The 23,823-nt window shown below is 39.3% G+C and overlaps 1 protein-coding gene across 1 annotated transcript in view; it reads left to right on the top strand.

Annotated features, from left to right (window-relative positions):
* Positions 1-1,091: 1,091 nt before the first annotated feature.
* Positions 1,092-23,823, top strand: part of LOC114653248 (cysteine-rich secretory protein LCCL domain-containing 1-like) — an 81,253-nt gene continuing 58,521 nt past the window's right edge. Inside the window, exons 1-2 of the mRNA XM_028803449.2 lie at positions 1,092-1,518; positions 4,052-4,384. Coding sequence (XP_028659282.1) covers positions 4,121-4,384 — 264 coding nt within the window. The 5' untranslated portion in view covers positions 1,092-1,518; positions 4,052-4,120. The remainder of the gene's footprint in view (positions 1,519-4,051; positions 4,385-23,823) is intronic.

Raw genomic sequence — 23,823 nt, 5'->3', positions numbered from 1 at the left:
TTATTTCTATTTTATAAACTTTGCTTTCCCCATCTTGTGAAGCACTTTGAGCCACATCATTTGTATGAAAATGTGCTATATAAATAAATGTTGTTGTTGTTGTTATAGAAAGACCTTAAAACCATTACAGAGGTATTAAATATTTTACCTTGTTTCACTTCTTACAAGTGAAAGTTTTATTAGTTAAATATTCTGAAGAAGGATGGCACGGTGGCACAGTGGTTGTGCTGCTGTCTCACAGTAAGGAAACCAGGGTTAATGTCCCAGGTCGTCCCTGTGTGCAGATTGCATGTTCTCCCATGGCTGCCTGGGTTTGCTCAGGGTGCTCCGGTCTTCTCCCACAGTCCAAAGACATGCAGGCGAGGCGAACTGGTGATGCTAAATCGTCCCTAGTGTACATGTGTGTGTTCACCCTGTGATGGACTGGTACATTGTCTGGGGTTTGTTCCTGCCTTGAGCCCTATGCTAGCTGGAATACGCTCCAGGACCTCCTGTGACCCTGGTCTGGATTAAGTGGGCTAGAAAAATGACACGATATTCTGAAGAATGATCAGGCCTCAATTAAAAAAAAAAAACACTACCACTGTGCATTTTAGCTGGAGTTAGCTGAGATGAACTTACCTGAGCAATTTAACTGAATCTCTTTACTTTCATGTAACAAAAGTTTACAAATTTCTAAAAAAAAAATGGAATTATACTTGTGACTGCAGCACAGAAATAATGGTAAATTTGCTAAACTTATCATATGAAAACTCAGTTGGTTACTGTATTATGCACTGCTTTGTAAGGTGCTTTACTGGATTGCAAGCTGCTAAAGACATCTTATTGTTTAGAAAATACCAAAAGCATATAATAATAATAAGAAAGAAAGAAAGAAAGAAAGAAAGAAAGAAAGAAAGAAAGAAAGAAAGAAAGAAAGAAAGAAAGAAAAAGTTGCTTCTCTCGTGTTATCAGTGCGTCCAGCTGCGCAGTGTCAGGTAAAATGACCAACACCTTAGCGCGTTTTGAAGGTCGACTTTAGGATTCCGGAAAGGGGGTGGGGTCTGCAATCGTCACCCGACACCCAGTCCCCAAAATTAGGATAAAAGTGGGAGAAGCGGTTGAGCTGTGATTGAGAGTATTGTAATATAACACGTTTCACCACAAAGCAGAATCAAACCTCCTGAAGGCTGGGACAGCTGTGTTAGGCTGGCTGGATTTGCAGTACGGAAATTGCTGATCTGCGCCCCCCCTCCCCGACTCCCCAAAAAAAGAAAAGTTTGCAGCACAGACAAGAAGAAGTCAATGTGCATCTAACGTTACAGCATAAAGTAAACCTTCATGAAGCACATCAGTTTCGAGTGAAAGGACTGGTTGCTGATTTTACCAGAATCGGCGAGTGCCAGTTGCTTTTGTCTTCAACCTTTTGCAGAAAGAAGTGCAACCTGAGCTGAGGCGGGTCAGAGGCTCTTGATCGAAGGGGACATTCAGAGCGGGGCTGCTAGCCGAAGTCGAAGAGTGGAGCCGCGCTGCTCTTAGGTAAAAGAAATGCTAACTGCATGCGATAAAGTTTGTGGGATGTTGTTTTAGGTGTGGATAGTATTAGGGCATTTATTTGCAGTTATTAGCATTATGCATTTTTTGTGCAAACAGCACATTAATAATTCACTTTAATTTTTAACGTGTAATTTTATTACTTAAAATGTGTGCAAAATAGTGCATGAAATAAGCAATGACTGTTTTGTAAATGACATTGAAGCACGGTTCTTTAATTTCAAGTTTAGTTCGGCAGATTTGTCAGCGCCGCTTTCGCGATGACGGCGAATGAATTAAGAGAAAGAGAAACGAGCCAGAGAGGTATCTTTTGTTGCAGACAGAACCAAAAATACCCCACGACTGCAAAAAATAAAAAATGCGTTTTTTAATTGTACCGTATGAGAAAATAATAGGGCGCAATTAGAATGAAACGAGCAACGCAGACGGTCCCATTCCTACACATACGAGATACGGTGTTCTTAGCTTTCCGTTACTTCTCCTTTTCAGATACCATACAGTGTAAAACAAGACTTAATAGGTGGGCTTCATTGCGTTGGGGGCAGGAATGTCATCAGAGGGCGTTTACGATCATCCCTGAGTCGTGAAACCAGCGGACAAACTGTAAATGTGCACTGATCTGAGGTGGTTTGAGTCCGCTTGACTCGCCTAGAAGAGAAGTTCACAGTTCACTTAAGGTAAGCGAAAGCCGAGAAGTCAAAGGCGGCTTTAAAGAGACAGGAGGCGCAGCCGCAGGGACTTAACCTGAGCAATACGGAACTTGTAGATATGAATTGAAATAATCGGTGAAGGAAATGGCCATGGATCTTCTGGCTGTTTGTCACTGACTGTCTGTAATAAATAACTACAGTATCACTTTGACTAATCCTGTATAACGATATACCTATTTTATATGAGTCTTACATAATGATCGATCTATCTGTCTCTCTAGACTTCAAGTCAGAATTTATATATGGAGTAGGGTGTGTGTAAAGGCTGAGTAGTGGTGGTAATGGAATTAATTTTAATGTATCAGACTTTCATCTTGATTTATGTGTGATGTAGTAGATGTGCACTGGGGGAGAAGTGGTAGTAGTGAATTTTATTTCTAATACATCAAGTATCTATCTATCTATCTGTCTGTCTGTCTGTCTGTCTGTCTGTCTGTCTGTCTGTCAGATGTAGGTCTGAGAATCTGTGCGGAGTAGGAAGCGTTTACTGGAGGAGTAGTGGTGGGGATAAAGCTAATTGTAATATTTCAGAATTAAGTGTGTATTTATGTGTAGTGTAAGAGGTGTGTACTGGGAGAATAGCAGTGGTAATAAAATTAATTTTAATATTTCAGACATACAGTATATCTGAATGTATGCATGTAGTAGGAGGCTTGTATTGGGTGAGTTCTGATGGTAATAAAGTTAACTGATATTTCAAAATTATGTTTAAATTTATGTGTAGGGTAAGAGGTGTGTACTAGGAGAGTAGTGGTGATGATACAAAAATTTAATTCTGATGTTTCAGAATGAAGTTTGGATTTATGTGTGGTGTAGGAGGGGTGTCCTGAGAGAGTAGTGGTGGAAGTAAAATTAATTTTAATATTTCATACATATGTCTGAATGTATTCATGTAGTAAGAGGTGTGTACTGAGTGAGTTTTGGTGGTAATAAAGTTAACTGATATTTCAAAATTATGTGTGAATTTATGTGTAGGGTAAGAGGTGTGTACTGAGAGAGCAGTGGTGGTAAAAAGATTAATTTTTAATATTTTAGACATATGTCTGAATGTATGCATGTTGTAGTGGGTGAGTTGTGGTGGTAATAAAGTTTAACTGTGATATTTCAGAATTATGTGTCCTGCAAGAGAAATGGTGGGGGTGAACTTTATTTCTACTATAAATAAACTATTTATAAATTTCTGAGGTATTAGGAAATATATACTGGGGAAAAAAGTGGTGGTAATGAAGTTAATTGTAATATTTCAGAATTGTGTGTGGTGTAAGAGGTATGTACTGGGGAGTAGTAGTGATAGTAAAATTAATTCTGATATATCAAACGTTATGTCTGAATATACATAAGTAGTAGGAGGTGTGTATGGTAGTGATGAAGGAGGAAGGATACAAGTTTGTTTTTGATGTGGGTGTACAGTATATACAGTATATGTGTGAGTATTAAGATGGGGATGGAGTGGCTTATGAAATTCGATTGAAAGAAATTTTAAAAACTAATATTGGAAAAGTATTTTTCTTTTAAAAAATGACCCCGAGTGTATTTTAATTGAATATATTGAAGTTTTTGTATTTTTTTATTTTACTGAATAAAGATTCTTTTGAAAAGAAACAAAGCAAACCAATATGTATAGTTCTCCTGAAGTAAACAACAGTGTAAAAGGCAATATTGTTTTGACTGGTAATAAATGAAACCACAGCAGCACACTACAGTACCCCTCATCATTATTGATGTTTGTCATGCAGAGAATTAACTCTGATTGGTTGCTTCTCAACATCCAGTAACTCGGCTCTCCCTTTCTAACTTTTTGTGTGCAGACTTTGTAAAGGAAAAAAGGCCAATTTGGAGACACTCCCAGAGAATCTCAGGTCATCCATCAATCCATCATGAAGTGTGCCACTCTGGAATGGGTACAGGGAGTTGCTCTGTTATTTATAATCCCAGCAGTTGTTCCAATGTTGATCCCAAATTCAACCCTTTTGGAAACACTGCTGGAAAAGTATATGGACAAGGATGAAGGCTCTGAGACGCTGATCTCCAAACATCGAGCAAAAAGGGCAATTACTGAGAGTGATAAGCAAGTCATCCTGGACCTGCACAATAAACTGAGAGGTCAAGTGTATCCTCCATCATCAAATATGGAGTACATGGTAAGCAAGACTTCATGATTTGTATACTGTTTAGTGATAATAATTTTATCAATTTAATCATAAATGTATAGCACCATTCTCAGTAACGTTGGGAGGAACTTTATTAGCAAAATTAGATAACAAGATAAGACTGCATTGCATTTATAAATCCACAGTATAAAATAACTCTGACAATATACTGTACTGCACTCCTGCAAAACTGATTTACACAGCACTGCAGAAGATCAATGGTCCATCCATTTACTTTCAAACCTGCTCAGTGCAGTCCAGGGCTGTGGGGGCATAGATTCTGTCCCAACTGCACTAGACACAAGGTAGGAATGAACCCAGAATGGGGTGAGTAGTTTGTTGCAAGGACCACCCACACTCACTCATACTGTGCTAACATCTAGAGTCTCCAATCACATTTTTGGGATGTAAGAGGAAATAATGAGCACCTGGAGAACAATTTCGGAGCAGTGAAGCAGCAGTGCTCACCACTGCATAGCCATGTCAACTAAGGATAATAACAAAAGATGGAATTTACTTCTCACATAAACAAGTTTAAATGTGCATAAGTGAGAAAAGAAGCCATCAGCTTTGGTTTGAAAAGTAAAGGCTTTGTCACATTAGACGACTTTTCCAACAATTTTACAGTTGTAGCCTTCATTTGCATATTATTATTGACTTGGGGGCAGTTGGTGGTGCTCTCCCATGAAGGCCAATCACATAATGCAACGTGCCCAGTGACTCACTTCAAGTAGTCCACGACTCACCCCAACAAAATCAATTTTGTCTTTAGTTGTGGTTAGGACTCGAGAGCGGACAACCAATGAATGCTCATCTAGACGTACAATGATGTAGCAATGTTTACTAAGGAAGCAGGGTATTCTGACCTCCCAAAAAGAGAAGCTTGTCTGTCTGTTTTATGGTTTACATACCACAACATAATGAAATAAAAAAGAAAAGGGTGGAGATTGCGGCTTAATTCACCGTACTTGTTAACCCTTTGTACAACACCAGCTCCATCAGGCAGCACGATATTGACCGTCAGAAAAATGAGAACAAACACAACTGTGCTGGAAGGTTGGTACACAGTGACTAAATGTGACATGTCCAGTAATGAGATCAGTAACATCAGTCAGCGAGTTTGACAAACCCAAAGTAACTAGAAGTTGTGTAATGTGACATTGGCTTAAGACTAAGAATAGGGATCATAAAGTTGAATGGACCATTGCATATCAGGTCTTTGATTGGCAGTGTGGCTAATTTGTTGGAGTGTTTCATCCTCACCCAAAACTATTGTGCAATATTGAGCAAGTAACCATAATGGAAGCAATCAGTTCTTTACCCGAGCTTGAAGAACCTTTTGGAGTCTGGATCAATGGGGCTTGTACTTGGGTTGAGTTTGGAAGTATTCCTCTGTGATATACTGTATTTATGTGCTTTCCCTGAAAGATGAAACATATTTGTATCAAACTCTGTTGGGATAGGAATTCTAAAATCTGTATATGTTTACAACTGTTAACCTCAAAGTTGAATGTATAGATTTAGAAGTTTAGATCCTCATACAGTTTAACAAAACCAATGCTAAACTTCATTTAGAAAAACTCATTAAAGTGTTTTTTTGGGGGAGTGGTTTCTTTTTTTTTACTTTCGCGTATATGAAGTATAGGGAAAGTATTGTAATCGTCCAAAAATTCGATGTCAAGATTTCGATGACTCAACGTTTTAGACCTCCCAAAAATACCATTTTTGAAATTTGTGTGTGTGTGTGTATAAACATAACTTGATTACACTTTCACTTAGGTGAAAACCAAATTTTGCATACAAGTATTTGGTACAAAACTTAGATTTCTCTCAACTTTTGGGCTATTTCCATTAACCCGGAAGTGGTACTTTACCTTTTATTCATTCAATTCCAGAGTCCGATTTATTCAACTTTACTTTTATAATAATTGTTCTGTATATTATTAATTTGATTTGTTGGTGGTGGTTCTTTAATGTACATAATATTAAAATAAAATCATTGTCTTGCGGTTTACTCCTCAACTATCCATCCCCATATCTGATTATACGAGAAAGTCCTGGGGAGACCACTCCCGATTTTTTGTGATAGAAAACAAGTGTTATTGCTCCCCACATACTCATCACCTACTTGCCTGTTAAATCAATTCTGTGTATCCCTCTTCTTTGGATCACTGTGGAGGTGCAGTGTGGTTTTTACAAACATGACGTACTGCATATTTTTCATAAGCTGACACGCCAAAACGCACCATTATTCCCATTGCTGTATTTTCTCCATTGGAACACTCGATATATTGAAAACCTCCCCTTACCTTTACCTGGCAACCACCCTTCCCCGTTGTTTTGATTCCTACAGATGAGGGTTTCACTTCTGTCTCCAATGAATTTTTGGGATTGTAATTACAATGCAGAGTTAACACGTGAAAATGAATCCAGACAGAAAATGAACACGTTTCTTCTTTTGTCAATGACACAACTTTCACTGGTAGCAGAACATTTTTTTTTTTGCAAGCTGAAACACTGACCTTCATTGCAAATTCAATCTGACACGCATCATTTCACTCCTCGCTAATAGAGACTTGTTTCTTGGTGGTTGGACATGCAAATCAGAATTTTAGTCTACTCATCACACATGACAGTGATACTGCTACTACTAAGGCTTTGAGAGAAGACTTGTTGTTTATTGATCCATATCCTGAACCTGATTAATCCAGTTTTAGGTTTCCAAGAAACCAATCCTAGCATCATCAAGTCCAAAGTAGAAAGCAATCCTGATTTGAGACCGTGGTTCTTTGCTGGGTGCAATCATATAAATTCATGCTGGTCTAATAACATCATACAGTATGTACATCTTTGAGAATTCCAAACCCACCCAAGTACAATATCAATGTTCAAACACTACACAAAACCAGGAATGTGGGGCTTTGAAACTAGAGTATTAATGATTATGCTTTTGTGATGAAGAATAATATTATGGGAGAGTGGCATAGGGTTTGGCAGGAGGAAGTGCAATTAGATAGATAGATACTTTATTAATCCCAAGGGGAAATTCACATACTCCAGCAGCACCTTACTGATACAAAAAACAATATTAAATTAAAGATTGATAATAATGCAGGTAAAAACAGACAATAACTTTATATAATGTTAACGTTTACCCCCTCGGGTGGAATTGAAGAGTCGCATAGTTTTGAGGAGGAACGATCTCCTCAGTCTGTCAGTGGAGCAGGACAGTGACAGCAGTCTGTAGCTGAAGCTGCTCTTCTGTCTAGAGATGACACTGTTTAGTGGATGCAGTGGATTTTCCATAATTGATAGGAGCCTAATTGATTAGGACTGAAGCCAGGAAGCACTTCTATGTGTAAAGATATGTAGGAATTTGCAACAAAACCAGAGCAACGTTTAGCTGAAGCAGAACCTTTATGAAGTATCAGGATGAGATATCTGGATAGCTTAACTATTAGCTAAACAAACGAGCTTGATGAACTGAATGGTCTCCCCTTGTTTGTAACATTTTCTTGCATCTAGTGCTGATGCCTCATGGCTCATCACTTTGGCAGCCTCATCATTGTGTGTGGATTTTTCAGTTTTTCCCTATTTCTGGGTCTTCTAGTTTTCTCCCTCATCCTAAAAATGTGCAGGTTAGGGTTAACTTCTGAATCTAAAAGGATTGCCCATTGCTAGTAATTTTATTGCAGAACTATGTAATCATGCTAATAGGATAATTAGATGTATTTGCTACACCAATCATCATTTTACACAGTATCCATGAACTTCAAAAGTCATGTGGCAGCAAGAAACAAGAGCATGTATCCCCTTCTTGAAACATCAGATTGGTCTTTGTTATTGGCTACCATGTTACTGAGCTTCACTCAGCCTTTGTCAGAATCCACTATTTATGAATCCTATTGACTGTCATCACTTTTATGAACTGGATTTACACCTTTTTAACTTTCTGGGAACATTTATGAATACTTCCTATGCCATAATAAATTTTAATAACAGTCCATTGGTTTTAAACAGACATCAGCATTCTGAGGGCCAGGTGCACATATACAAAGAAACAGGTGGTCACGCAGAGCCACATTAGCAAGCGGGATATTTCACATTAACCACAGAAAGCAAAACATTTTTTGAGCAGCCCTCATAATACTGTTGTGTCATTTCATGGTCTTCTTCATAGCTCTCTAAAACTGGATCTGCATCCCTGCCTGGTCATTGTCTGTGTTGAGTCTGCACACATTAAACAGTATTTTAAAACTCCATCAGCCTTGTATGGTGACCTCATATGAACTGCAGAGTAAACCCCCATATTAAGACAAGACACAATAAACAAAATCAAATTGTCAATGTCGAGATAATTTTGCAGTTTAACACGCTGGCCTCACTAAGGTAGACTTTTCAGACTGACTGAGTACAGTGATTTTCTTTAGTACCCAATATGGACGTGTTTACAGACACAAAACAAGTTGGCAGATGAATTTAACCCACTGAATGTAATATCTGATATTTTTTTAATTAAAAATTGGTGCTTCACAACACCACAGATATTTGGGTTCACTTTATTGTCCTTATCACATTTGCATGTTTTCTCAATTTTCTGGTGGGATTTCTCTGAATATATTTTCTTCTGCAACCAACTGATGTGCATGTTACTAGCCCAGTTAAGACAAACTACTTGTGGGAAAGTAAAAACCCAAAGTTTTCAATTTTTGCACATCATGGTGCCAAAAGGTAGCCTGCTGGTGAGAAATGTAAGTTAGATTTTCATTGTAATGACCTCCGCACAGTGCAACAGTCCACCTCATGGTATACCCCCTCATACGCATCAATTTGGAGTCATCAGTCTGCCTTGTCGCAGAGTCAATGAGGCTCTGATCGGGGTTGTCAAGAGACTGAGTGAGGAGTCTGAGTGTCTGGGCTTGCGAGTGTCCTGGATAAAAACCAAGAGCCAGGCCTTTAATGACCTCTTATGCACTCTGCATTGCGACATTCATTTGAATCAATAAAGTTATTGTAATGATCATAACCTGCATGTTAGGCCTTTAATGACCTCTTGGGCACAGCCATCAGCAGTGTGTCTGTTTGCGGAGAGAGTGTCGACCTTGTCGAGAGGTTTACTTACCTCGGCAGTGACATTCATGTCTCTCTGTCTACTGACTTCAAAGGAAGAGTCACCATTGTGAGAGCATGGGGGGTCATGAGGTTGCTGGAAAGGGGTGTGTGGCGCTCCCAATATTTTTGCAAAAGGACGAAGATCCAAGTCTTTACAGTCCTGGTGCTCCCTGTTTTGCTATACGGTTGTGAGACATGGACGCTATCCAGTGACCTGAAACAAAGACTGGACTCCTTCGGTACTGTGTCTCTTTGGAGGATCCTTGGGTATTGCTGGTTTGATTTTGTGTCGAACGAGTGGCTGCTCATGAAGTCACGAATATCACACATTACTTGCATTGTGAAGAAGGATCCATTACAGCACCACGACCATGTGGCACAAATATACGAGGGTGATCCAGCTTGCAGGATTCTCATTGCTGAGGACCAGAGTGGCAGGACCATGCCAAGGGCATGCCCATGTAACACCCGGCTGCAGCAGACAGATGGTCATTTCTGGGGGCATTGGGACTGAACCCCTTGACTGCCTGAGGGGTTGCCAACTAGGATCCTGAGCTGTTTCGTCATGTGCTGGGTGTGGCAACGAGCTGTACCAGTGCATACTCCCCAACCTGACCTGACCTGAGCCTGCCTAGTCTGCTCATCTTTGGAGGAAATCAGTAAACCAGAAGAAAAGACACTCAGATATTCGAAGAAGGTGAAAACTTTCCATATACAGTAACCAGTCTGGGATCCTGACCCAGAAGTCTGGAGCAGTGAGGCAGAATTGCTAGCCATACCATTGCTCTTAAGTTGATTATTATTAATATTAGTATAGTAACAAATATGATACTCTAATTTTCCTTCGTAATTTCCAAAAGTTTGTGAGTTAGGATAAATGGTAACAGTGAATTTGTCTCATATGGGTGACTGTGTGCATGAATGTACCTTACAATGGATTGTCGCTTTGTCCACAGTTGGTTCCTGCCTTATGGTAAATGCTGCCAGGACTGGGCCCACTTCCCATCAATCTTAATCTTGATAAAGTGGACTCTATCTGATGGTTGGCTATATGGATCAATGGTTATTTAGGATGTGTTTAAAATATCCACCAGGACAGCAAGGTGGCTGTTTCAGACGTTTAGATTACAGAAGGGCACTGCTACACTCCAGAAAGGTCCTGAGATCACAGCAGGCATGTGGATTCAGTTACTTAGGCATATCAGATGAATTCTGGTTCGTGTGATTTATAGCACATAATTTTAACTGAATTTTGTCATTGTTAGTATTGCTTACTTAGTAAGTCCAAGGTGAATTGCAAAAAGAAACCACAAAATACATAATTTGAGGCATTTAAAAGTATGAAAAATGGCAAAGTGTACATTACCCACCTTATACGGGACCCCTGAGCTTTCTGGAAATGCCTCCAAGATTTTATGCTTGATTTTTTTTTTTTCAATTTCAGGCAGCAAGCTAGACATAAAGAAGGCATGGAATTAAAAATTTATAAATGTGTTCATATTGGATGGTCTCATTTTCCCAAATCCAACTTAACTGGAAAGTTGACATACAGAAATGACTGCACGTCAGGGTGTGTGGTGTGTTTTTATTTTCTTTCCTATGCAGAAACAAGTTCAAGTTCAAAATCCCTTTCAGAAGATCACTACCGTTATAGAAGTCAATTAGTTTGAGCAACTTCTTCATAAGCTGGATGGAATGGACTTTCGTTTTTCTGAATTAGTGGGCAACTCTGATAATGCCACAGATGCCACATCATGCTAACATAATGATGTGTATATCAAATTATTACATTCAATAATCGATGTATTTATTAGCAAATTATTGACTTATATTATAATCATGCTTTATACCTTTAGAGAATGATGGCGTTGCCAGAGTCCATCTTGAAAGCTTCAGAGTGCAAGATTTTTATCTAATAAGAGGGTACCATCACTGCAAAGTATGATGTTCTTTTGAGTTTACAGTAGAAATTATTGAAATAAAATGACAGATAATTTTGCACTTTGGAGAAGAGAGATTTAGAACTAGTGATTTAGCGAAATGCTTCAAGTAAAACTGAATTTGCCAAAAAAACTTGGGAGTTTTACTTTGCCAAAAACTTGAAATCCACAATATTAACACATTTACAGTATTTTCATCTAATTTACAACATTTTTCTCTATGTGCAAAAGCACAGCTCAGTTCATTGTGATGTACAGATGTAGAAAGCAGACTGGTGCTGGAGAGCAGATACTTGCATCCATTACCCTGACTATGTGGCTGCTAGTGATTGACGGGCAGAGTTGGTAAACTGAGCCCAGATGGTGTTGTCCAAGGTGTTACCTTTGCCCCTGAATGAGTGGTGTAAGGTGGACTGGTGGTGTGAGTGATCAGGCAGGGAGTGCAATGATAGATAGATAGATAGACAGATAGATAGATACTTTATTAATCCCAAGGGGAAATTCAAATACTCCAGCAGCAGCATATTGATACAAAAAAAAAAACAATATTAAATTAAGGAGTAATAAAAATGTAGGTAAAAACAGACAATAACTTTGAATTAATATTAATGTTTCACCCAATCCACCCAACCCCACGGGTGGAATTAAAGAGTCGAATAGTTTGGGGGAAGAACGATCTCCTCACTCTGTCAGTGGAGCAGGACCGTGACAGCAGTCTGTCGCTGAAGCTTTTCCTCTGTCTGGAGATGACACTGTTTAGTGGATGCAGTGGATTCTCCATGATTGACAGGAGCCTGCTCAGCACCCGTCGCTCTGCCATGGATGTCAAACTGTCCAGCTCCATGCCTACAATAGAGCCTGCCTTCTTCACCAGTTTGTCCAGGCGTGAGGCGTCCTTCTTCTTTATGCTGCCTCCCCAGCACACCACTGCGTAGAAGAGGGCGCTCGCCACAACAGTCTGATAGAACATCTGCAGCATCTTATTGCAGATGTTGAAGGATGCCAGTCTTCTAAGGAAGTATAGCCGGCTCTGTCCTCTCTTGCACAGAGAATCAGTATTGGCAGTCCAGTCCAATTTATCATCCAGCTGCACTCCCAGGTATTTATAGGTCTGTACCCTCTGCACACAGTCACCTCTGATTATCACAGGGTCCAGGAGGGGCCTGGGCCTCCCAAAATCCACCACCAGCTCCTTGATTTTGCTGGTGTTCAGGTGTAGGTGGTTTGAGTTACACCATTTAACAAAGTCCTTGATGAGGTTCCTATACTCCTCCTCCTGCCCACTCCTGATGCAGCCCATGATAGCAGTGTCGTCAGCGAACTTTTGCACGTGGCAGGACTCCGAGTTGTATTGGAAGTTTGATGTATATAGGCTGAACAGGACCAGAGAAAGTACAGTCCCCTGCGGCGCTCCTGTGTTGCTGACCACAATGTCAGACCTGCAGTTCCTGAGACGCACATACTGAGGTGTGTTTGTAAGATAGTCCATGATCCATGCCACTATGTTTTACATGGAAGTAAAACATGTTTTACATGGAATTACATGGAAGAATCAGTTGAATGGTGCTGAAGGACAGTCAAAGAAAGAGGGAGAGGGGTTGGCTGTGAAATAACCCTTGGGGAGCAACATTCCTAACTTTCTATCCCCAAAAACTCAAACTTACAAAATCTCATTTTAGCAACTTTTGTGTTTCGTATTCACAAAACTAGATGTAAAGTGATTTTGGGACAAGTTTGTGAAGTAAAACTCTGCTGTATTTCTCATCACCTTTCAGAACCTAGGTTTTCACTGTGACAGGCTTATCATTCCTTTCTTGGATTTTGGGTTCAAAGTTGTTTTGCAAGTATAACTGTGAAGTTACATAATTCTTTTGTAACAGTTAAATAACTTAAAAGTGTCATACTTGAGGAAGATCCAGTTGCTATGAATGTTTTGTTTGTGGAGTTCTCTTAATCAAAAATTGAACACGTTGGTCCTCTGCCACTTGGACTACATAGTAAAGCTTTCCAAATATTGATATTGAAATTGCTACTGTTACTGTTTTGGCCAGACACTGTCACTAATCTTGTGGTCCCAAATATATATAAGGAAAATTTTGAACTACTTTAGCCTTTGTTAAACCCATAGCTTGCTTAAGTAAATGTAAATCTGCAGATGCCAAGCTAAATGTGAAAATTCTGTATCAAGTCCTGTTCTATGCAAATGTCAAAAGCTGCTATTTTAGTGAACATCTCACCCAGCAAATTACTTTTTGGAAGAATGATTACAAAATGCCCATGGACCCCAGTGATAAGGAATATTTTAAGGTTTTACATTTTTGTTTTTTTGGATTTAGCTGGGGATTCTTAGGCTACATCCAAACTACTACATTTGTATTTTAAAACAGCATTTGTAAACAAATGATCTCTATCCGCATTACTATATCAAAGACAAATATGAGGTAGACATTCATTTACACCAGGGGTGTGCAAAGCCATTCCTGGAGGGCCGCAGTGGCCGCGGGTTTTTATTCCAACCCAGTTGTTTAATTAGAAAACAATCCTTGCCAATAATTACATTTCATGGCTTTTTAGTGCTTTAACTCTGCTATGTCAAGTCATTCTCAAATCCTAGATTTTTTTTTCCATTCTAAAGATATCCAAATACTTTGAAGTGTAAAATGGATGGGTAATTCTCAATCCTTCACTTTTTTCTCTTCTCTTTCCTTCCAAGTATTTAATTAAACCAAATAGTGCATGATAAATACACACAGGTGTAAAGGGTAACAAGCAAAATGGATAACTGCTGGTTTCTTTTGTCATTTGCATCTTATTGCTAATAAGGAGCAATTAAAAACCAAGAATGCAGCTGTTTAAGACTTAAATAAGCAATAAGGGTTCAAAATCTTAACGAGGGAGATAACTAAAATGAAGCAGAAGTGTTTCTAGAGCAATTAGTGCTTCTTATTAAGCAATTGGGTTGGAACAAAAGCCTGCAGCCACTGCGGCCCTCCAGGAATGACTTTGCACATCCCTGATTTACACTGAGCATGTATGCACTGGTGGAAAATTCCTTGAAGGAATGATAATACCACTGACCAAGGGATTCATCACAAAACTGTAGTGACCGGTAAATTCATTTGCCTCTTGTGCAGATATGCAGCACTCACACTGTACCAAATGAAATTTAAATGCAACAAACACCTTGGAAAGCAACTGTTCTGCGTCTGCTATGTTGAAATATGGTTTTCTTTCATGATGGCTCACCAATCTGGGAATGAGACTCTGTAATGAGCAGGACCACGTTTTTGTGAGGTTAACTCCGTTCCCAAACTTTTCTCCAGACTGCACAGGAGAGAGGTTGGAAAGGAAGAAGGCACCGTCTGTCCAAACTTGGAGCTGTTGCCCGTTATACCAGCGGTTGTTTCTGGTATCGTTGTGAGGGCTGTATCTGGTTGCAGATGGTGGGTAGGACACTTTTAGGGTTCTCAGCTTGTTTGCTGTCTTTCTGCAGCCTCCCATGTGGCCCTGTGGGCTTTGGAATTGAGTTAGGCTCTGGGGATGTGATGCTTGATCCTCATCATCCAGGCTCCCCTGGCTCTGTAGTCTTTGAGTTAGGGTAAGGTTCTAGTAAGTAGTATTTGCGGTCTTCCTCCGGCCGCCAATAAGCCTGAACCAATCTGAGCACAAAATATATGGCTCTGGAAAACATTTTCTAAAGTCTCAGTTTTCAGGGGTTAAAAATGCCAGGGTAATGTGGACAAAGCAGACTAATGGATACTTTTTTTAAACAAAAATGTAGTATGGATGTAGCCTTACTAATTTCTTCAAACCTATCTCTGTTCAGTGCAAAAGGATCCATCTTAGCTTGCTATGTTATAAGTGCACCTTTAACATATGAAATTGTCCTGATTGAGAAAGTGTGTCTTTAATGCGAATAACTTTCAAAGGTTTTCATGTTCTCCTTCTCCTGGTTCATTTTCTGTTACTTTGTTGTATACTTTATACCAAAGTTGATTGAAGAAGTAAGATAAGTGAGTCTGAGAGTCGCATTTTACTTTGGGGCTGAAATGCAAACAGCCTTTTCATCTCTTTTTAGATAACTGGCATATTTTGTTTTCTCTAGCATGCTGTGCTCCTTTGGTTTGTCATTCTTGCAGTCTGTGCTTATTTTAATAACAACTCTTTGATTTTTCTCTTCTGCATTTGTTCCAATTTATTTATCTACTGGGTTGTATATCTTTTATAATCACCTGCCCATTCCCTCAGTTTGACTATCTGCTCAACATGACTGTTGTTGACAATATCTGTATGTAATGTAAAGTCTGCCACCCGTGCAATTTAGGAAAAGTATACATGACATGACATTCATGTGTGTAAGGACATCTTTGTAATTTTTTTTTAACTTCATAGGGACAAAGAAATCTCATTTTGTTTATTAAATATACAAACGCAAGAATGAGTTTTATTAAAAAAAACATTGTGAATAAAATAGAATTACATTTATTAGTACAGTTCATAAAACCAGGTTTTTAAAAAATATTTTACAAAATCATGTAGTTTAAAAAAACAAAAACCTAAAATCCCAAGTAGGCCTCTGGTGAGGTAAGCAGCTTTCATAGAAAGCAGATTCCAACTCGAGTAATGTAAAAATGTATTTGTACTATTAATTGTTGCTTATGGAGGATGTGTGACAGATTAATGTTATATTCTTTTACATATAACATTTTTTTTAAAGAAGTGCCTAATAGAATTTAAATCAATGCTAAAACCTCAAACTAAAATTGTTGGTTCCAATGGTGCTGACCATAGTCGATAGACAGTTTTGGTCTTCAGGCTACAAAAAACAGACAGCAGTGCTACAGAAAGTCCTGAGAAGAACGACTAGGCTGATTCTGGGACTGAGAGGTATGAGCTACGAGGAGAGATTAGAGGGGATGAACCCTAAGAAGTGACGTGATTGTGAAGTTTTTAAAATTCTGAAAGGAATTCGTACACGACTAAAACTAATTTTTTGAACTCTTAAACATAACATTTTTAAAAGAAGTGGTTGATAGATACCTTAATCTAAAATTGTTGGCTGCAATGGTGTTGACCATGGTGAACAGCAGGTCACTGTGGTGCTTTGCCAGGTAAATAATATTGTCAATGAAATTTTATATCATTATCCTCTGCAGATTTAGTGTAATCAAATGGAGATAAAGGGGTAACGTGAAGTGGTTTTTTTTATATAAATTTTAAAAATACCTTGCATCTCACAACGAGACCAATGGATATACTGGTCCAAAACTGAAAAAAAGCTTTAAAACTTAACGAATATGTCCACTTTGAAGCAATAAAGGTATCAATTTAAGAAAATTTGTCTACCGTGTTTTTAAGACACGCCCGTGATAATGAAAGGAAACTGCAAATTATTTTATCATGGATCCTTGGAACCTGCGGTGGGCTAGTGCCCTGCCTGGGGTTTGTTTCCTGCCTTGCACCCTGTGTTGGCTGGGATTGGCTCCAGGAGACCCCCGTGACCCAGTAGTTAGGATATAGCGGGAAGGACAATGGATGGATGGATCCTTGGAACTATTTTCCTTGAGGTAAGAATATGTGGGTAGAGTTATGACAACCTCCACAACCTTTCTATTCTACTTACAATCCTCCTTGTGCTTCTGCAAATCTATTTTTTCAGCACTTATGTTGTATGTTTTGCCATAGCTTGTAACAACAACCAGATAGTGCTTACTTTTTCCCCCATTGCATTCTGTGTTTTGCAGAGCAAGATTCCGGCCTAATGGCAACATAGTGAAAAGAGCATGTAAGAGTTTCATTTCACAGTACTTTGTACAAATAACAGTATATATGAGCTGATAACATTGAATTGTATTTTTAATAAAAGACTTAGATTTTTGTGTATGTCATAGAGTGGACTGAAGCGACAAACAATTTATCAACTTTTTTTAAGGCAGGGTGTGTTGCTCTTGCAGAGGGATATGGTAATAAAGGAGCTGACAACATCTTTCAGTGAGTAAACTCACTGCCATACACGGATACCAATAAATCTGTAAATAAACTGGGAGAATTTGTAAAATTCATTCAGACCTTGGTGCTGTGAGCCAGGAAGGACAGCTCTGCGGTACTGAGAGACGTTGGCATAAAAGGAGCTCCACAAGCAGTAGCAGCAGCAGCATTGGACAGCAGGGGCATTGACAAAGGCATGCAGACGCAGCGCTAGCTGAGCCTGTAAACTATCATTTTCTTTGGAGGCTCTATTATTTGTACTAGTACGATTTGCATGTTTGTGGACAGAGATTGTCCTTCTGATACATAGCCACACTAGATGGCTTTCTCAATGGCAAGAAGGCACAATGCTAGAGCACAGCCCAAGGTGTATGTTCACGTTTACAGTAAGTGCTGTAGAGCATAACAAATAAATGAGCATGGTTAGTGGCAAGAAGTGTGTGTCGAAGTCTAATTTTTTTTTTCTCTCTCTTGTGTCCTGGACCATTGGATTGTATGTTTTTTTTTTTTTTGGTTTTATTTTCTTTTGCTTTGATCTTTTACCTATTTTTTTATTAATACAGTATGTTTTGTGCTCCAATCTGTACAATTGACATTTGCTTGCTTGTTAATATCGTGGTTGCAGAATCTGTATATTGTCCTTTTCCTCCTACTAGATGTGTTAAACATGTGTATGGAGACAACCATGTTTGAATTTGTCTTCAGCAAGATATATAAATTAATCAATAGGCTTCAGGTACTGAGCTCTTAAATTAAAATCAGAAATTTTACCTTTCTATTTTCTCTTGGTGGTAAATATCTTGTTCATTTTCATTTGTTCTTTTCATCCCATAGTTATTTTAATTATTTGTCTGATCCACCAATAGATGTGGGACACTGCAGTGTCAAATGCTTAAAGTGCACAGACTGGAGAAAACTGGGGTTGGATTTGTTTAGGAAGAAGCCCTTTGGGCAGAGTCTTTTTAGATATTCTCCGCACACTTTTTAATGAATTGTCCCCAGACATGCATTCTTGTTTGAGAATCACATCTGACTATGTCATCTCTAACTCCCATTTCAACAAAGTCTTGAGTTACTTTTTCTTTCTTGTACGGACACAAATGTTTGATAGGAAAGCATAAGTGTCTAAGAGTGGTTAAAGACCCAATACAGATGACATCAGGCCACAGTGGCCTGATACAAGCTTTGCAATCAAAAGTTTAACTGAATTGTCATTATCAGTAAACACGAACGTGACAGAATTTGTCAGAATATCCAAGTAAATGACATGTACTCTAGCAAAGGTTTTATTAAGTTTACACTGCACTTGATTTGACAATTAGATGCATGCATTTTCGTTATACTGGCAGTACCGACTGAATAGTTTGTAGCATAATTTTAGTGCTGGGGTTTGGAGTAGATGAGCCTTAACTGTAAAGAAATGTTTTGAATTTAGGAAAGAGGGGTCATGTCAGCTCATTGCCGCACCCAACACACAATGAACTAGCTCGGGATCCCAGTTTGTAACCCCCCAGGCAGACACACGGTCCAGTCCCACCCTCTGGAAATGACCCTCTATATGCCGCAGCCAGGTGTTACATGGGTGTCCCCTTGGCCTTGTCCAGCCACTGGGATCCCCAACAAGGTGGATCTTGAGACCCACATCACCCTAGAGGAATCGCACCATATGGCCGTAGTGCTGTAACGGACGCTCCCTCACAATGCAGGTAATGTGCCTCATTCGGGACTCCATGAGCAACCCTCTCATTTGACACAAAGTCAAACCAGCAGTACCCAAGGATTCTCCAAAGATACACAGTACCAAAGGAGCCCAGTCTTTGTCTCAGGTCACTGGATAGCGTCCATGTCTCGCAACCATGTGGAGGATTACAAAATCAGTTCTGATCCATAGGTTTTGCATAACTCCTGTCATGAATGAAGCGTATGGAAATTCAGTCACTAATTCACTTGTTCTGTACACTGCCTGTTGCTCATCCCTTATATTTCTTTTCATTTTCCTTCCTGGAAAGTAGCAGATGTATTTGATGCTTAAACATTTTTGTCTTCTTTCTGAACACTCCCGTCATGTAACCCTGATTTTTACTGTGTCTTTGGCACAGTCTGCGTTTACAACTTAGCCAATTTCCATCATGAAAAGCGTTTTGTTTCTCTTTAATTTTTCAATGCAAATGACGGCTAACATTAACAATTGTGCGAGATCTGCAGTGCTTAAAGAACACAAGGACATAAAATAGGAATGTTTTACCTTAGTCTGAAATGCTGGTGGTGTGATTTCACTCGTACAAGTGCCTCTGTGTTGTGGCGCTGACTCTGAGCTAGGTGCACATTTTATTTTCTTTACAGCTGAGACTGTTCTTAATGAGGGCTTCTCATTTGGGAGCAAAGTGCAACATATTCTTATAGTTATGGCCTGGTTTAAGAGCTGTTTTGGGAGCAAATGGAATGCTGTATAGGCCTATTCCTGACGCACTTCTCGCCCTTTCACCCCTAAAAATCTGCACCTCTTTTTCCTATAACATAACAAGGAGAGAATCGGAAGCCATTCTAATTTCAGCACCGGCTTTATTGCCTCTTGGTGTTGGTTTACAAACCAATTCCTAATGGTCTTGCAAAGCTGACCCCCACCCCTCCCACCACCTTGCCAGAGGATGCCTGCCAGACTTGTTGGTTTCATGCAGCTTCATTATTCAAACTGTCATACTTGTGTCTGAAAACAATTTGCAGAGCCAACTGTGAAAAATTAAAAAGAAATGAGATTCATTCATTTTTACCTGCACAATCTTGGTCACGTATAAGTAGTTATTATACAATACAATACAATACAATTTAATTTTGTATAGCCCAAAATCACACAAGAAGTGCCACAATGGGCTTTAACAGGCCCTTCCTCTTGACAGCCCCCCAGCCTTGAGTCTCTACGAAGACAAGGAAAAACTCCCAAAAAAACCTTGTAGGGAAGAAAATGGAAGAAACCTTGAGAAAAGCAGTTCAGAAAGAGACCCCTTTCCAGGTAGGTTGGACATGCAGTGGGTGTCAAAAAGAAGGGGGTCAATACAATACACAGAACGGAACACAAATAATCCTCAATACAATATAATAGTGCAATTAAATACAGAGCAGAACTCAACAGTAGATGATATCCCATAATACAATTTGGATTTGTTCAAAGTCCTGGAGACCTCGGCCATCAAGCTGCCTCCCCATTGGCCATTCCGCTGCTGAGTCTGCGCTGGGCTAGCCAATCCGATGAAAGGGCCCCTCCACCCAATGATTCCTGCGATCCTCCATCAGAGATGACTTTATCTTAGGCTGGCAAAACAACTTGGCGGGTGAGCAGTGGCACCAAGTGCCACATTTGAGTACCAAGAAGAGAAACAGTATAGGTGAGGGTTAGTAACAAATTATAACTATCATATTACTTCTGTTTTATGAGATGCAGCCTGCACAGCTAATCAGCAGCTCTATGAGAATTTTTTATTATGAGAATGCACAGTAAGTGTGCATCTTTAAAAGTAACCAAGAAATAGTTTCATGGCTCTGAGATATTTTCAAAACTTTTTTGAGTAAATGTGGATCACATTCAACTAAAACTACCGATTCTCTCAACACGATTATTCTAATACAACAATATTACTGGGCATTATTTGCTCCAGTTTAGAGCCAATATCTATACTAAGCGGTACATGTTTACAACATAAGAGTATCTGGAGAATTGAAAAATCTACCCAGACAGTGCCTAGGCTATGATTTGAATGAGGTACCTGGACAGTGAGACGGCGACACTAAGCACTGCCAGCCACTTGGCTAATCAAATGTTAGAAATACTATAAGACCTCAGTTAGTCTTGTTAATAGGCTGGTGTGTTAACCAATCATTATAAGGTCAGTTCATATTGTTGCATCATTATTTAATAACTCACCATGGAGCTTTAACAGTTAAAGCCTGTCACTAGTATTCAGCAGCTACACCCGAGTCCTCTATCCCTGCCTGTCTGTTGTGCAACGATTACACTAATCGGGTAGGGGGAATTGTTTTGCGCCTGTCCAATATTTTACCTGTTCTGAAGATCTGAAGGTGCTGAATTAAATTTGGGCAAAAGAACTGCTCTATCACATCCATTTTCGAGAGATGACAGTTTAAAAAAATCTGTTTTAGAGAAAAAAAAATGAATGTATTTTTAAAATTGTTCAGAATTTAAAAAATGATAAACTACTCATTGTTTTTAATGTAATTATTACTACAAATAGTAATCACTTGGGAATTTTGTTTTCCTCTTATAATCCTCGGAAGGTGTTTCACATTGGAATGACCAACATAACGTACACTCCACTTTACACTCTTACATCCCACCATTTGAGTGATCTTTTTGTGGAACCTCGTCCCATGTACATCAGAGACCACTCTCACACTGTTGTTAACTACAAATGAGAGAGTAGGAATTAGATTTTTAAAGACATATAGCGCCTAAATGCCAAATAGGAAGAGAGAAGCTCCTCAACCAGTTCCTCATAGCTTCCCACCTTTGTATTCCCAAGAAAATTGTGACACACTTTGTATTTTTTTCTCTAATAAAAGAAGGCTGTGTATTCTTTGACTGTTAGATTAACTGTTACCTGGTCAAAACAAGGTATGGATGAACCTTACCTAGCATTTTCCTGTAAAAACCATTTAAATAATATCTTTGTCTTTTAACCTTCTAAATATTAATTTCTGGCAAAAACAGTGTAACAAATACTTGATTTCGGGATCTTCAGGGATATCGATCTGTTCAGTTAGGAAGTATAAGCAACTGAATCAACTTCACCTGCTTTTGTGCAAATGAAAATGACAACAGGGCACTGGACAGAGAGCAACAAGACCACCTCCAAAAAGGGAATGGTTTTGCAGGTGGTGGTCACAGACAATTGCTCTCTCCTTATCCTTCCTGGCTGATTCTTTTCTAGTTTTGCATTTTGCAATATATATATATATATATATATATATATATATATATATATACATATATATATATATATATATATATATTGTTAAAGACCAGGCCCCAGGCACAGACAGACAGACACCGTATATCTTAAACACACACGTTTTATTTTCTTCACCCATGGGCGCACGTCTTCCCCGTGACCCACAGGCAATACACAGTCCCAAACAAGCACAATTCTCACCACAGCAACAATCCTTCTGGCAGCACCACCACTCCTCCTCAGGCTTAGTCCTCCTCCTCCTCCCTACTCTGGCTCTCTCGAGTGGTGGTGGCTGGCCTTTTTTATACCCCACCTGGAAGTATTCCAGGTGCTTGATCACCTGGGCCTAATTGCATTTCTGGGTGGGGCTGAGGAATTGACCAGCCGGGCTGCAAAGTCCATGCAGCTCCCCCTGGCGGCCATCCGAGCCCCCAACCAGGCTGTGGAGGACTCCATCTCCCATGGAGCCATGCGCCCGGTTGGGGAATCATCGTCTGCCAGGGAGGCTGCCACCAAGCATCCCGGGGGAGGTATTGAGCTGTCCATGGTAGCTCCCCCGAAACAGATGCAGTAGGGGCGTCCCTGCCGGGCATGGGACCCGGCTGTCCTTCACAATATATATATATATAAATATATATATATATATATATATATATATATATATATATAATATAATATACAGATTTTTTTTCCTGCAAATCTTCAGAAACTTTAGTATTTTTTGCTTGCTTTCTGCTTTGCCAGTTTGCCAAATGTAAAAACTGTTCTGTGATGGCAGCTAACTCTGCTTCAGGAGGAATGTGCTTATATCCTGTAGACTATAGGCAGCAAGGCCTTTTGTCTAGGAACCAAAATGCCTGACTCCAGTGGCTAGAAGCATTAACTGATGGAATGCACTTTTTTTGTGGCTGTTAAAACAATCTCTAAGCTCAGTTTATCTGAACTCATCCATTTCTCAGGCTGGAGGCCACAAGTTTCGAATGAATTGCTACTTACACACAAAATAAAACTGCATATTATGCAGTGTGAAATGTCCGCACTCACCCCACACATTTTAGGACCTGTTTTGCGTGCTTACTACAAGCTGGTTTGCGTGGTGCAGCATATTTGACTAATTCTCAAAAGATATGACATTTTACAATAAATTTCAAGAGAAACTTCACCAGGCCCCCAGTATAATTTGAATGGTGAATGTAATCAGGCAGTAAAAAGCAGGTCGCCTATGTGAAACCACACATTCCTCAAAATCTTGCTTAGACAAATACAGAAATAAGACTCGGCTTCCTATCTGAAATGAATCCAGACATTCTAACGGAAATGTATTATATACAGTACAGTGTAACATGTTCTGTAAGGACATTTGTTGAAAATGTGGTGGAAGTTTGTTTAGCTTAATTGTCAGTTTAGAATTCTTCAAGTCAGAATT

This window comes from Erpetoichthys calabaricus, chromosome 6 (genome assembly GCF_900747795.2).
Source record: "Erpetoichthys calabaricus chromosome 6, fErpCal1.3, whole genome shotgun sequence".
NCBI lineage: Eukaryota > Metazoa > Chordata > Cladistia > Polypteriformes > Polypteridae > Erpetoichthys > Erpetoichthys calabaricus.
The sequence above is the reverse complement of the archived record's forward strand: the minus strand, read 5'-3'. Positions and strand labels throughout refer to the sequence as shown.